The sequence below is a fragment of the Anolis carolinensis genome, chromosome 1 (genome assembly GCF_035594765.1).
Source record: "Anolis carolinensis isolate JA03-04 chromosome 1, rAnoCar3.1.pri, whole genome shotgun sequence".
NCBI lineage: Eukaryota > Metazoa > Chordata > Lepidosauria > Squamata > Dactyloidae > Anolis > Anolis carolinensis.
This window is the reverse complement of record NC_085841.1, coordinates 174075192-174091932: the sequence shown is the minus strand read 5'-3', so window position 1 is coordinate 174091932 and position 16741 is coordinate 174075192. Positions and strand designations below refer to the sequence as shown.

Below are 16741 nucleotides of genomic sequence, written 5' to 3'. Positions count from 1 at the left end.
TGAACTGAAAAGAACATTTTTTTTTTCAGATGTGGAACATAAACGCCCATTCGGCAGCGCGTACGTGTTCGGGAGGTTTATGGTATTAGGCAAGCAGAAACGGATATTGATTCACCTAAAATGCACAAGCCTAGTATGTGTAAATATATTTTCATTTTTTTAACACATCTTTTATGTGATGAGCAGAAGGAGACCGAGAGACAGTGATTGTGAAGGCTACAGGCTACAGCTGTGGAAGGCACAGATCTTCTTTCAAAGAGATGGGGAGGCAGAGTAATTTCCCTTTCCCATGCTATTGCTGTTCAGATATCTTAGAGACTGGAGTTATTTCCATGTGCATAAATCAACATAGATTTTATTGCCGTGAAATGTTTACTTAAATGTGGTCATCATCTTCAGAGATTCATGTCTCATGGAGAAGTTATAGAAGAAACAGAAAAGAAAACGGCAGATGCATTTTACCACTTTGTTGCATTGTTTAGGGGGAGGGAGAGAAACAATGATCTTTGCTTTGCTTGTGACCAAGTGCTCACTCACATTTAAGTACAATCACAACAACTGCTATACAGAACAGAACCCATCGTACAAAAAGAGAAGTAACTGTTCAAAATTACTATCAGTAAAAGAAATTGACACCTGACCTTTATCTCATGTAGGAAAATGACCTCATCTTCCCAGCCAGCACTTATACACTGACCACAAGACAGCTAAAGAGGAATCATTGGATCAAGACTTGGAAGAAGGAGCTTTATGGGCCATCAGGACCAATCCCTTTAGGGAACATTTGAAATTGCAAACTTTCAGTATCATTTTTGTTGGCCTGGATTTTCTCACTACCAGCTCACCTAGCCTTTTTAGAATGAAACAATTAGAAAAACCAAGTTACCTCTTTGAATATTAAGAAAAACTCAGATTTGTTTGTTTTAATAGGCAGCCCTTTCCGATTTGTCAATTTCCAGAGCAAAAAGTTTTGTCTTATTTTCAATATATATGTACACATGTATCGAAAATATATATTGAAAATCACATCATTCAGGGCTACATGGGGCAGGGCTCTAAATTTGCAAATCAAGAACAGGATGCCCCTCGATTAGTGCTTCTATAAAACAATCATGCCTGTGATGACATTTCAAAAGATATCAACCATGGATGGTATTTACATAGAGGTTTGCAAAAACTGTACACTGCAATTGGTTATATTATTTTTAGGACATCATATCAGAGCTGGAAGAGTGACGCTTCACACATTGCACGACCACCACCACTGTTTGCCACTGAACGCTCAAGGAGCCCTCAAGCTACGCAACATTCAGGCTGTAGACCACCTCCAGTTTTCTGACAAGTGTAACTGATTGAAAACAAAACCAAAATATTTTTTAAACACTTGTTTTACACATCCGTAGAGTCCACCTAAAACAGGCCCTAAGTATGGATGTTCTGTCAGTTGGAGAAAAGAGATGGTGATGATGAAGATGAACAAGAAAAGTAACAAGACAGTTTTTATATACCTAATGGTTAGCCCTCATGAGAGTCCTGAATATGAACCAATGGTAGGGGAGAGAATATCTCAAAATCAGCAATATTTTTTTCTTGGCAAAGATACTTTTTGCCCTTTTTAAATTCAGTGATCTGATTAAGTTGTGAGACCCTTCACAAAAAAAATCTGGCTTGGCATCCCTTTTGATTGAAAGAAGTATTTAACTCACTCTTGAACATTTCAAATAAGACTTTATCACATTAGGAAATACTCTGTTTCTGAGGCTGAGAATGATTTCAACTGGGTCTCATCATGTGACATTTGCCCCATCCGGTCAGTATTCTGTCGGAATCCATCTGCAAAGCATCGCAAAAATGGATTGTTTGCAGATGGAATTTTAATCATGTTTTTTGAAATACTATGGATTTTTTGTTGTTGAAGCGCTGTTTTTGTGTATGATAGGAAAATCTGTATGTATTCCATTAGCAATGATACTTTTAAAAGGGTCAGAGTGATGTAGGTGGTGTTTTGAATGGATTGGGAGGAATCAGTCTTTCGTGGTGTGATGAGTCAAAACACAGTCTTTTCAGATCGTAAGAATTGTAATAATCAGGTGTGATGGGGAGAGCATGCATCCCGTCTTTAATTCAGTATGCATCCAGTCCTAAAAAAATATGGGATGCATACTGATATAAACAGATTATATCCCAATGTGATAAGGTCCATAATGTGCCAAAGCAGCAACGGTGAGACCCAACTATTAATGTCTGTTTGTCACAACAATAATGTGACTAATGGCCTAAAGCTGGCTGGAGAATCACATCCCTTGTTCTATACAGAATATTACCATCATTTTAACAAGAAATCAAGATTGTTCATTTGAATTCTGGATCCAACGATACAATTTGTTCAAATAGGTTGGAGGGCAGCCACAACATTTACACAATCAAACATTAAGTACAATTTTAGTTACGTTACAACAAACTAAAATGTAGGTCTGCATACTTTGGTTGTAGTGTTACTGATTTTGATGGCATCATGATTATACCTTTTGGGATTTCTGATTATCACTCCATTTGGAAAAAATTACTGCATCGGCAAACTTGTCTCCCACTCTCCTTATACTTATTGTGCTTATCATGAATCATCTGTCCACTGCTAAAAAGACAAGGATTGGGTTCAAAATGAGCAACCCTTCTACATTATGTTCCTGGATATGTTTCATTGCTCTTTCCTAAACTGAGATCACAATGAGGTGAACAAACTTTTAACACAGATCACTGTGAATATTTGGCACTATTATTCTGTGCATCTGTATTGAAAAAAACGAAATCACCTAGAGTAAACCAATGAATTTTGGGGTCAGAAGTCTTCATCAGCACCCCATCCCCATGAAACCCATCACTTTGTTTAAATGAGCAAACATATCCAAAATCACCCACCCCTTTTTAATATTAGACTGGAAAATCACAACTTGCTATTTTTTCCAGTGTACAGAACAAAGGCTATGATCTCAGTTGGAGTCACAGGACTAATGTTACATTATCCACGCAAATAAAACACTCCAATGAGCTAATATGTTTGAACTGCAGTCTGTAAATGTTTGTTTTTAAATTAGTTGCCAGACTTCCATTGCCAGCATTGCCAGTGTACATGGTCATAGGTCAATTGGGGAGGTACCTTTTGAACGAAGTTAGAATTTAGTCTCCCTTATCTAGAAAGTCAAAATGCTTCAAAATCCAAAATTGTCTACATTTTTTGTGGGGGAGTGTGAGATTGAAACATGTTTGCTTTCTGATGGTTCAATGAACAACAAACGTTTGTTTCATGCACACATTATTTAAAATATTGTGCATAATATTACCTCCAGGCTGTGTGTACAAGATGCACATAAAACATAAATAATACAGTTTGTGTTTAAACTTAATTCCCATCTCCAAGATATATCATTATCTATTAGCAAATATTCCACAATCTGGAAAAATCCAAGCCTTTCAGATAAGGGATACTAAACTTGTATTATCAAAACCAGTTCTGTTGGTTTACAATGGCATGAGTTACAGAATGTGCAATACTGTACCATCTCAGATACCTTATACATATTACCAGACATAAAGGACTGCCAAATGTTAGACTAGGTTCCACATGAATTCTGCATGGGGCAAAAAGTCGAGGTTAACCTTATAATTCTGGATAATATAGGCGCTGTTAAAGACACAAAGGTAGGCTTCAAAATGAGCAATCCTGCTACATATATGATCCATGTTATGTTCTATTGGTCTTTAATGAAAGGTTAATTACCCTCTGTATTTGGGTAATTCTATGGGGGTATAGCCGTTATATTATGTTATGAGTATAAGATTCTTAGAAGAAAGGAACATACTGGTTAATGCAGTATGTTGTTTAAGGAAGGGTATTTTGTGATTCCATACTACAACTAATAGGGTTCTTTATTGCCTGATTTGACATAACCCAAATAGAATAGCTTAAAATGTCTGAAACATTCAGACATTCTTTGACTGAGTGTGAATGGAAGTATAATGCTGCCTGTTCTGGCCTGATGACCTTAACTTGATGCCAGATGTGGTCAGTCACCACTATGTCTATAACAGATATGAGGTGTTTCTGATGTGATATTTGGGCCTACTTAGATAAACCTCCCAAGTATAGGCTTTTTAGGTATAACACCAAAAGTGTACAGGGCACCTTGGAAAAATACTGGTTCACCTTCTACATTCTTCTGGGGAACCTCTGAATAGAGCTGTCATTCATGGCTAGATTACTAAAATTCTTAAAGGCATGACTAGCAGAGATGGAAGTTTCAAGCCAATGTAATAGGGTTTTCCATTCACCTCTTTTAACCTAGCAGAGCATGCAATAGCATGTGCCTTTCTGCAAATTTGGAATTTAGATACTGAGACCAAGGATAGCAGGGAAGTGGGAGATGATCAAAAGGTCAAAGTATTATGGATTCTGATGTCTCTTAACCAGAGTGATAATGACCATGGCCTCAACCATCAGGACCCTTTAATCTGAGCCACCACCCAAGAGAAAAATACCAAAGGTGCTCATTGAAAAAGAAAGACTTGACGGGCATAGTCTTGACATGGATTTCCCATAAACCCCCAGACTTCAGTATTCAGTCCCACCAAAACAATGTTTGCTTCTCAAGGCCTTCGGGTTCTTCCATTTCTCATTCCAGGTATTCTTCCATATTGTCTCTCAAGAGCAACAGAAAGATGCTCTATTTCCTGTTTCATCTATTGAATGGGTGATGTGACACCAGGAGCTGCATAACCCATGATGTCATATTTTCTTAGTTTCCGGTGGCACTGTCCAATCACTAAAGTGTTTCAGGACTGTCATAGAACAAATTAGTATTGTGCTGCTTCTTCCATGTCTGGAAGCTCTAAGAAATAAATGGTGTCAGAGCCTCATTTGCAACGATGATTAAATGTGCACACATTCACACTCACACACTCATACGCACACACAGAATGAAGGTTGGAGAGCAATGCTTTTAAAAAGTGACAACAACTCCATCATATGGTTACTCTACATCATGGTCCTCCTGGTTGCTAGGGCTGGTGAGCTTGAAAAAAACCACACATTTTCTTTCCCCAGTCGGTTTGGTCCAGTGGAGTGAAGTCACCCTCAATCAGATATATAGATATAGATATAGATAGATATATATAGATAGATATATGTTTTAAAAAAATATCAGCAGGAAGGTTCTCTGGAAATAGATTCTGTTTGATGTAACTAGTCTGTCTTTTCTGTTTTGCCCTCTTTCACAGCAGCCTCTGAAGTTTTCCGCAGGGGGGCCTTCTCTGAGTTGGCATGTCCTTGGCCAGATTCTGCTGCTCCACCATTTTTGTGCGCTGTGTGCTTTTCCAAGTAGTTCAGCATTTCACTGAGAACAGTTTGGAAAGTGCTGAGGGCAGCACATATAGCTGGAGTTCCAAAGCCATGAGTGATCAAACTGTAAAGCAGGGAGAAAGAGAGAGAAATATTGAAGAGTTTACTGCACACAGATTCTCATTTTGCTGAAATTGAAGACTTGTCCGCTAAAATATTTATTACTGTTGAAAGAAGACGGGGAAGGGGGGGGGGGGGAATCAAGGCCAGATACAGCTTCAAAGGTTGATTTTTCTGGTTGGAGGGTTTGAAGCATCTGGAGACCACATCTACAACTGGGTGTAAACCCTGCATTGCAACAGATACCCTTGAATTCCTCTGACATCAGGTGTGACTGTTATATACTCTAGATCAATACAATGTGACTCTCTCTGGGCAATGGGATGAGGGAGTGTATGTGCATGTACACATTCACATGCACAGCCTCAAAGCTTAAGCAACCGTACACATTAAACACCTTTTAGAAGACATCAGCACCTTCTGTGACTTTTAACCCAGTCAGGCACACATATATTATATTTTCACAAGTTTGCTGTTCAGTAGACTAATAGCTTCACAGCATCATTAAAGCAAAATTAAGTTCAGAGTCATTTAAACATCTGGACACCAATGAATCCAAACCCCTTGGCTAATACCAATAGGGAGATGGTAATATCAGGGAAGAGCTGTGGAGCTAAGGCAATGCTCTCACTCTTTCCTGAACACCATGTCCCTGACCCAAATCATATTTGAGAAAAAAAACAAGGGCATCAGATTCCTTTCTGGTAAGCACTGCATTGCTCTGTGAATTATAGTTTGGATTGCCATCTGTTTTCTTTAAAAGCTTCCTACTTGTTAGCAATGAAGTATTTCCTGATATGGAAGTCCAATGGTGGTGAAAGTTTCACATAGTCATTTCCTCCTACTAGCCATCTGGCAAAAATACAGGAATAACATCCGTGGAAAAAATGTTGGCAGCCTATACACATTTTAAAAACAACTCAGGGGCTACCCTATGCCCATAAATCATTTGTCTTGGACTGAACTATCACAAGGTCTCTGATTTTTGAGAAAATCAGCTGTGATGTAAGGATGATGTAGCTGTCATTTTTTTATCCAACAACAACAAAAACAACAACAACTTTATTTTTGTATCTCGCCTCCATTTCTCTGGAGGGACATGGGCAGCTCACTTGGGGAGACTCAACAACATAAATGAGCAAATTAGTATTCAAATAACAGCATCGTAAAACAATATAAAATAAACAACAATATAACACAGTACAAAATAGCAACAACAACCAGTGACCTAAAATAGTAAACAGTTTATCCATACAATATCCCATTAGCCATTCTCTTTATGCATCATGGGCTTATCAATTCTCTTGTTGGGGTTAAGTAGAAACGGTGTGCATGTATGTGTGTGTGCATGTATGGGGAGGGGGCATCATGTTGGAATTCAACCACATCCTGCACAAGTTTATAGTCCTCATCAAGGAAATATATAGGTAGATTAGTTCACTGGCAGGGAAAGCTCCTCCCTTGTTGTACTCTTTTTTTTACCTGTCTCTCTACTCTTTCCTCTCACTTTTGTGCGAGACTAATACTTCTCAGGGACATGCCTCGTTTTGTACAAAGTTCACATAGCAAACCTCATAGTCCTGTATTTTTGTTTTTCTCCTATGAGCATAAAGAGACACCAGATGTCTGCTGAGAGTCATATAGTCAGATAGGCCCTGGCTCTTCTATATAGAAATGTAGTTCTTTCAATAAAGTTTCATTCTGCTTCTATAAGTGCTGAAGTGTATTCACTCTAACGGCGCTCCATGCAGTCATGCTGGCCACATGACCTTGGAGGTGTCTACAGACAACACTGGCTCTTTGGCTTAGAAATAGAGATGACCCCCCCCCCCCAGTCTGACTTCATGTCAGGGGAAAACATTTATCTTTTATTCACTCTACTGTTAGCTCAAAAAGATTTCTGATCTGCTAAACTGCTGCTGTTGCTTTACATTTTAAAATGCCCCTTTTCCTTTTTTAAATTACCCACACTCCAGCTTGCAGTTTTTCTCATAGGATTTCCTATTTCTGACTGATTCAGATGACTAACTCAAATTTGTCCCAACTGGCAGTGAATACAGGTAGGGCAGGGTGTTAACTGCTTAAGTTAGGGTAGACTATATCCATGAATCTGGTTCCCAAAGCCAAAGGGTAGCATGGGGCTGTCTGTGTGGTCTTTGAGGCTTCTCCTACTGAACCTCGACTAGCAGCAGTGGAAGATGCAAGATCCTACCTTTGCTTGCATTTATTGCAGGAAAGCAAAGTTCAGTCCAGAAAACTTTCTGATTTGGGCTTGCAGCCATGTGGGTGTCATCGTCTTGAGATGCATCATGTAGCTCAGTTACTTTTTAATTATTTCTTGTTTTTATTTTGTTATATAAGTAAAATATAACATTGTCACAGTCAAGTTTACAAAAAAAATCCCATATATTCTCATAACATTCTGATGATTCCTGTTTTCCTATCCTTTACATTTCTATACTTATCTACTACTTACTTATACCTTTCAATTTTCCCCTTCCCTCTTTCTCCCTCTCACTGAGACTCATTCCAACTTGATTCTATGACTCAATTTTACCCTTCGTTTTTGGGAGATGAATTAATTACTTTCAATAGGCTTTTGGAATGATATTACCAGCATATCTGGAAACACAGTTGGCAGCACATTATACTATGTTGGCATCAGTTCCTACAAAACCAAATAAACAGAATTGCCTCCAATAACTCACACTCGCCAAAGCAGATGATAAAATAATAATCATCTGCTACAGAAAAAGCTTCAGTTCTCCTTGGGATCATCAAGTTATTTGATCTTGATAGAGTAGAAATAACCCAGAGTTGTAGAAGGCTTTCATGACCAGAATCACAGGGTTGTTGTGTGATACAGCTCAGAAAACACACAACAACCCAGAGTGGTCTTTTCGGATTTTGTAATGAGGGTGAAGGCATTGCAAAATTCTCAATGATTTAAACATTTTTCTTTCTTTCTTTCTTTCTTTCTTTCTTTCTTTCTTTCTTTCTTTCTTTCTTTCTTTCTTTCTTTCTTTCTTTCTTTTTTAAAATTGAGGTACAACCTCTTCCAAACCAGGTAATATTTTAATTTTTGTGTGTGTGGGTCCTGTTTGATAATAATGACATCACTGATGCCAAATGACTGGTCTCAACACTACTCCTAATTCCACCCTTCCGTGAAGCAAAAGAAAAGTGCAGCTAGGGCATTGCTCTAGGTATGAATGGCTGATAGCAAGAGTCATTTAGTTCACTGAAAGTGTGGGGCAGGCAATGATGTAGACTCTGGAGTTACCATCAGGCTCTGATAGTCTTTCCTTCCTTCCTAAATAGCATCCTTGCCTGGCAGAACAACAATGACAGCCTTAGGAATCACTGGAGTAAGTCACATAGCCCACTAATGCAGTCTGGATAATAAGCAGGGAAATAAATTAATAATTAATATTTCTATAGCAGTTGCAGAGATATAGGAGTGGGGGGGGGGGGAGAGATGAAGACAAGAGATCGGGGAAGCATGGCAGTATATGTGCCTTCAACTCGCCTGCTATCTAATGATGATTCCTTGAATTTCATAGGATTTTCTTAGGCAAGGAATATTCAAAGGCAACTTTGTCAGCTCCTTTCTCTGAAATATAGCTTACAGCATCCACATTTCCTTGTCAGGGTCCCATCCAAGTAATAAGCCGGTCTGACCCTACTTAGCTTCCAAGATCAGATGAGATCTGGTAACTTCAAGGTACTTCAGTATCCCTGGGCTTATATGTAGCCCATTGTTTTATACATGTCAACATATGCAGCTGTGCCTAGAGGAAGGTAAGCCTCTCTCATGTTTTAATGATACCATTTCATATATGTGAAAGCAGCCAAAAAAGCCCCAAGACTTGGACTTTTCTTTGGCAGTCAGAAGGTCTCTCACACACGCTCCTACCCCACCCTTCCACCCCCAGGCTGAAATAGCTCCGTTCTATTGCAGAGGAAGTACCGACATTTGCTATGGGGGTGGCAGAGACAAATGAGGAAGGCACCATCTGCCTGTCTCCAGTTTTCAGCAATGGCCAAGTCTGTATCTTTCTAAGAGCAGAAGTTGCTATCAAATATTAACAACATGCCATGGCTAAGAGATGATCCTCAAAGAGATCCATGTTCTTCTGCTATGCTATGCTCATTATGAGAAAAATATGTAATCCCCCAAATGGCCCATATGACTTCAACCATGTCTACCAGCAATGTCCACATATTGCCTTAAAAGAAAAATCCTTGTCTTTTCTTCACAACCTATTTAAAGTGCTGCTTGAAATGAAAAATAACAGAACTCATGACTGAAAACATCAAAGTTTAGACTTAAATTATCAAATTATTCACCCAAATGTACCTAGAGGCTGAACCCTCCTTGATAAATAAACGTATTTCCCTAGCTACCACATCTGCAGATGGTTTCCTGATTATTTGTTATGCATCTATCATCATAGGCTTGATGGTCCGCATTGGGGTGGCTGGTAGATTTCACTGCAGGGCCAGTAGATTCTGGGGTTTACTGTCATATCTCTACAGTCTGCTCTGAACTGAATAGACCTCTAATAGTACTGAGTCTTCGTTTGGCTCCAGAAACAAGGAGCAGCTGTAGGAGGAATAGCAGTAAAAACCATTCCTGATTGGACAAAATAGACCACTATACTTGTTGGTTTCTGTTAGAACTATAACCTTGATGAGATTCCCATGGAATGCATACTAAATTGGTGCCAGAATAGATCATTGGGAAGATATGGGACACATTACTATGCCCTCAGTGCTCTCTCTGTGCTGTTATATTCTACATATGCAATTAAATGTTATGGAAAGATTCTATATAAGATCTAATGGTCGTGTTCCTGTTTCTTTTGTTAAAAATGTTTCAGGATAACACTGTAGAAAATACAATAAGCTATCTTGATGCTACAAGTCAAGAACAGTATATACAGATTACTTATTGATTCCACAATATCATAGCACTTTCTTGTTTTAGAAGTTAATTCCTGAAAGTATCTGATTATCAGGAGCCCTGGTGGCAAAGTGTGTTAAAGCACTGAGCTGCTGAACTTGCAGACTGAAAGGTCGCAGGTTCAAATCCCGGGAGCGGAGTGAGCTCCCGCTGTTAACTCCAGCTTCTGCCAACCTAGCAGTTCGAAAACATGCCAGTGTGAGTAGATCAATAGGTACCGCTCCAGCAGGAAGGTAACGGTGCTCCATGCAGTCATGCCGGCCACATGACCTTGGATGTGTCTACGGACAACGCCGGCTCTTCGGCTTAGAAATGGAGATGAGCACCAACCTCCAGAGTCAGACATGACTGGACTTAATGTCAGGAGAAACCTTTACCTTTTTTATCTGATTATCACCCTATCCTAAGTTCAATTGTTTGACTCGACCGTGCTACCTGCCCTATGCTATGGTACAGAGACATGGACAATGACAAAGGCTCTCTCAGAACAACTACAGGTTGTACATGCCTCCCTCAGAAGACGGCCCATTGTGATGTCTCTCTGAATGCAGAGAGAACTGCACAACAAGGATGCTCAAAAAATATCAAAAGTAAAAGATCTTCTATGCCACATTGCCCAACTCAAACATTGCTTTGAAGGCCACATGATACATAGAACAGATGGGTGCTGGAGCATACCATGGCAACATGGTACCCATGGAGATTGATGAGCTCTCTTGGTTGTCCTCCCACCCGATGGTCTGATTCATTCTGTATGGTGTATGATGTGAGAGACAAACATGGTCATACAATGGTACACTGGTCAACATGTGCTCAAAATATGAATGAAGGCAAACAGAGAAGATGTTGTGATCTTCACGAAAGCTGAGGAACGGATCATCTAAACATCTAAGTGCTATAATGTCTACAAATACTACATGAAGTTTGCTGCTGTGTGCCTTCAAGTTGTTTTTGACTTATGACAACTCTAAAGCAAATCAATCATGAGGTTTTCTTGGCAAGATACATTCATAGTGGAGTTGTCTGGTGATTTAAACCCGGGTCTCTAGAGTTATAGTTCAATGCTCAGACCACTACACTATGCGGCTCTCACTACATAAAGTATTAGGCTTATTTGTTTTATCTCTGTCTACTCTTCTGTTCAGGTACAGCAGCAAAACTGATTCCTGCAATAATCTAATAAAATGCCCCATTCTCTCACTACTTGGTCCAGGGTTTATGTTTATTTGATGGTTTCAGAGTGCTCAAGGTTAAATGCCCATTTAGGTGCAATGGTGAAAATGTAACCTAATATTCCTTTCCTGCTCCCAAATGCTTTGAGATAGACAGACAGACAGATAGGGTACTATACTGCTCCCTTTATTCATCTTGCTAATAATGGTAGAAGAGAAGCCTCTGCTTCATTCTACATCCACTAGAGAGCACATCCCAATTTACTTACAGCAAACATGGCTCTATTGCAGCCTAGCCTTTGTTTTTCTGTAAGCAGATTTCCAAGAGTTCCATATTTCATGTAAAAACCTTGATTTTTTTGGACCAGAGACATATTTCCCATCAAAGTTGCATGCAAATCATGCCAAAAATGGAAAAGGGTAAATCATTTGTTAAATAATATTAAATATGCATATTTCATCTTTCATCTAAATACTCAAAGCGGCTAACAAAGTTGAAAGAAACATATGTCAGATACAACTACAGTCTTAGAGGAAAACAAATAGAAAACATTTTTTTTAAAAAAACAGGTGGGCACCATTCAGCAATAAAACAAAAACTACTTTCATGCAGCATGTGGGAAACAGATCTATACAGGAGCTTTGAAAATTTTCATAGTCCTATCCAGCTTTTCTAACGTGGAGATTTTAGCAACCTGAAGCAGAAGCCTTCCTCCAGAGGCTTACAGAACCAGCCGTTTTACCTAATAGATAAAATATTCACTGACGCTTCCAAAATTTCAGATCTCTTTTGTCATATTATTCCATAAAGTGATTTAGAAGGCCATACCTGAAATGTGTTAAATGTCTCTGGATGTCAAGGTCTAATATTGGAGTGGGTCTTGAGGATCCCAAAGGTGATCTATCTTGGCTTAGCAGGTCCTGAAATTCTTTACATATTTGCCTAGAATAAAATGGAGGCATAATTGTCAAGCTCACATACAAGTTCGATATGAAGACAATCTCCCCTTATACATAATTATTGCAATAACTATCTAATATAAGATATGAGTCAGTAAAATTCTGAATTTCTGGGGCCCCACAAATATACAAATGGAGGACTAGAAGGGTATGAGAATATCTGCTATCTATCATGGCTAGAAATATAGTTTAAAGAAGAAGGGCTGCAAAAATGTGTCAAAGAATGCTATCACATGTGTCTTGTAAAACGTGTTCTCCCATGGTAAAGCTGCATTGCTGACACAGGAGCATGCCTGTCTAGCCCTTCGTCTTACTGCATTATTCTTTTTTAAATACACTTTGGGCATGTTGACCGTATTGCACATGCAGGGACATGATTCCTCCCAATTCATATTGTTACAATCTTCATACATGTCCCTCCTCTTTTTGTTTGTTAGTTCACAGCTTCTAAGCTGCACACCTCTGCACGCTTGTATTTTCAGATTTTTGAAGCTGTGGGCATATGCATCCTTTAAAAATTGAAAAGAAATAAGCACTTCTAGCATTGTGTTTATTCATCATTTTGAAAGTGCACTTTAAAGGGCTTTTTTGCTTTTGTAATGAGCCAAAAGCATAGGATATACAGCCCACAATGGATATCACACCTCACAAAATGAGTGACTAAAGCAGGTTTCTTTCTCTACACAATAACATGGGATTTGTAAATCTGGATGAAATTGGGTTTAGATGCCAAAAGATGGCAGGAACCCATTTTCATTAAATGCAATTTTGAGATGACTTGACATTTGGTTTGGGAAGAGATTAGGATGCTGTTCTGTGGTAACAGTGTTTTTATTCATATTTAGGGAGCCTTTGACATGGCTTACAGACTGGTGTGATAATGTCCAAAGTTTGGAAATGTGAGCTTTGCCAGGTAAACAGCCTTTTGATAGTCACATTTATAGAGTCTATTCCATTTTGATAAATATTGAGTTGCTAATAGCCTGTCTATGCAGTTGTATTCCATGGTTGATGATGTATTCATAAAGTTTCTCCACTCAGTTGTCAAGTAGAGTAGGATGAAGCAACTTTTGATATTTTGAACTTGAGAGCTGGTTAAAACATGACTTTGGGATCTTTTAAAATTATCCTGTAGTTAAATAAAATTAAATGAATTTGAGATCTAATGGAAGGAAATCTGACCTCTGCTTCAACCAGAGTTGCAGGAGTGCCAGGTAGAAACATCAACAGTTTTTGGAGAAATGTATTCTGAAGTGCCTCAGTTTTAACCACCAGAGAACCATCCTATCTGCATATAGCAACACTATAGAGAATCTGGGCAGTAAAGGCAGTCCCCGAGTTACAAACATCTGAATTACAAATTACTCATAATTAAGAATAGGGTGAGACAACAGGAAGTGAGAGAAATCTACCCTTAGGAAGTGAAAACCACATATATATGCCATCCAAAGTGTGTGTGTGTGTGTGTATGTGTACATAGCTCCCGGTGGTGCAGTGAGTTTAATCGCTGAGCTGCTGAACTTGCTGACCAAAAAGTTAGCAGTTCAAATCCAGGGAGCGGGGTGAGATCCCGCTTTTAGCCCCAGCTTCTTCCAACACCATCACTTTTGTTTGGTATAGTGAATATTCAGCTTTTCTATAAAACAAAATGTGATAAACTTAGAGAATGGCCTTGTAGGACTTATACAAGTAACTGGGGAAAAAAGTCCACATTACCAGCATATAAAAGTATAGACACCTTCTTTGACCCAACTGAGGGTGAAAAAAATTCTGGGTCAGACAATGTTAGGATTATTTCATTCAAGTATAAATGAAAGAATGATGGTGCAAAGAGTAATTCTTGTTTTGCTCCTTCATCCATGGTGTAGGATCAGTTAATAAGCTGGAAACGACAACTCTTAGCGGTATTCAATTGTGTTGTATTAGAATACAGTTCCTTGATTAGAAACAATGTATATTAGTGTTTGTCAGTTTATGCCACAACAGGTTTCCTTGATCTAGGTATTCCATGAGCCTCTCTGGACCCCTTAAAAAGCCAAATTTTAAGTACTGTATATACTTGAGTATAAGCCTAGTTTTTCAGCCCTTTTTTATACTCGTGTGAGGGTCCTGGCCAGCTTCTATTCAGGTGGGCTTATACTTGAGTATATAGGTATTCAGAGTTGGACAGTCTTATCTTATTAAAGTCTTATTACTATCCTTAATTACAGTTGTATATAAATATTCAAAAACGTTTAACCTACTGATGCCTCAAATAATGCAATTTTATTAATATCTATTTTAATTTTTGAATTTGACCCTTAGCTGTTGCATTTCCCACCCTCGTCTTATACTCGAGTCAACAAGTTTTTCCAGTTTTTGTGGTAAAATTAGGTTCCTCAGCTTATATTTGGGTCGGCTTATACTCGAGTATATACAGTATATGGCTGGAGCTGCCATATAATACAGCTTCAGAATGCAAATTAACTGCGTTGAATTTGATTATATGAGTCTACACTGCTATGTAATCCAGTTCAATCTAGTTAATCTGCATTCTGAAACTAGATAATATGGCAGTGAGGTTATTTCACATATGGACTTCCTGTCATCATCATAGACTATCACTCGTGGCTGAGTATGATTGCCTTCTGAGTCTAGGGTCTTGGTGGTGGGTCCGTAGGTGGCTGTAAAGACCTATTCTGGATCTGCATGTTTTTTTGCAGTGAGGACATCAATTTCCAGATGGAATGTGGTCCCAATAAGGGTTGGCTTGACGCACCATTTTCTTGACATGTTTTTCCCTTTCACCCTCCATTTGTGCATCTTCGAATTCCACAGCACTGTTGGTAACAGCTGACCTCCAGTTAGAATGCTCAAGGGTTAGGGCTTCCCAGTTCCCGATGTCTATGCCACAGTTTGTAAGGTTGGCTTCAAGCCCATCTTTAAATCTCTTTTTCTGTCCACCAACATTTTGTTTTCCATTTTTGAGTTGGGAGTATAGTAACTGCTTTGGGAGACCATGATCGGGCATTCGGATGTGACCAGTCCAGCAAAGTTGATGGCGAAGGACCATCACTTCAATGCTGGTGGTCTTTCCTTCTTCCAGAACGCTGACATTGGTCCCTCTGTCTTCCCAAGAGATTTGCAAAAATTTTTGGAGACAACGTTGATGGAATCATTCCAGAAGTTGTGTGTGATGTCTGTAGACATTCCTCTTATCACAGATGTATAACAGGGTTGGAAGGACAATAGCTTTATAAACAAGCATCTTAGTATCTCAAAAAATGTCCCGATCCTCAAACACTCTGCTTCATTCAAAAAATAATAATGCTGTTCTCACAGACTTCCTGTAGCACCCAACAAAAGGCCCAAATACAAGTGCACGCTCCATATGGCATGCAAGAGGGAACACACACCTAAATGTTTACACTCTGGCCATCACCAGGACACAGAACTCCCAAATGCATAATCTAAAACATGATAATCTCCTAAGGGTTCTGGAGAATGCTTAGTGCTCATTCATCCACTGCCAAAGCCCCTTTCCCCTTCGATTTGTCTAAAAACCTAGATTACACATAAATCTGGATGGAGCGCTTTATCTCTTTATGGCACACAGAAAATGAGGGGTGGAGATAGGGAGAGACATAGATATGCCACTTCCGTTTTAGTATAAAAACTGAGTGCATTTGTTTTTCCTCTTTGTGGCCTTTACAGTGTCATATTCTGATTTCAAGAAGCTGTAACATGGATTACTATGAATACACTTAAAGAAATCCACATCTCAATCTTTCTTCAGGAGTCCCATCACTCCTGGCAAAAAGAGGTAACTTTAAAACAAAAGGCCAATGGGTATGCAGATACAAGGACTAGTTTTGTTTTAGTCTTAGGCAAATATTTTTAGATTTTGTTTGGTCTTTAGAATTCAAGTGAAGTTACTCCGTTTATGGTTTCACATGGCCTATTTGCCTCTTGTCTCTAGTGGTACATTTTTGCGTATCCTAATTCTAATGAGTGTGTGTGGCCTAATAAAAGTAATGCTTTTCTTCCTTCCATTTTAACTCTGTTCAATGATTTGTGGACCACTGCATGTCGGATATAGCCAAAGGGGATTCTTTGAAGTAGGGTTATACATCAAGTAGGGAAGAGGTTTGCTTTTCAAAGAAACAGAATGCTTGAAACTTTCATGGAATCCTTTGATACTGTATACGT

General features: G+C 38.9%; 1 protein-coding gene across 3 annotated transcripts in view; it reads right to left on the bottom strand.

The window, feature by feature from the left end:
* Positions 1–335: 335 nt before the first annotated feature.
* tfap2d (transcription factor AP-2 delta) overlaps positions 336–16741 on the bottom strand; it is a 63839-nt gene continuing 47433 nt past the window's right edge. For all 3 annotated transcript variants that reach the window (XM_062959251.1, XM_062959256.1, XM_062959262.1), the window contains exons 7-8: positions 12423–12536; positions 336–5459 (exon numbers count right to left, since the gene is read on the bottom strand). In XM_062959251.1, coding sequence (XP_062815321.1) covers positions 5240–5459; positions 12423–12536 — 334 coding nt within the window. In that variant the 3' untranslated portion in view covers positions 336–5239. The remainder of the gene's footprint in view (positions 5460–12422; positions 12537–16741) is intronic.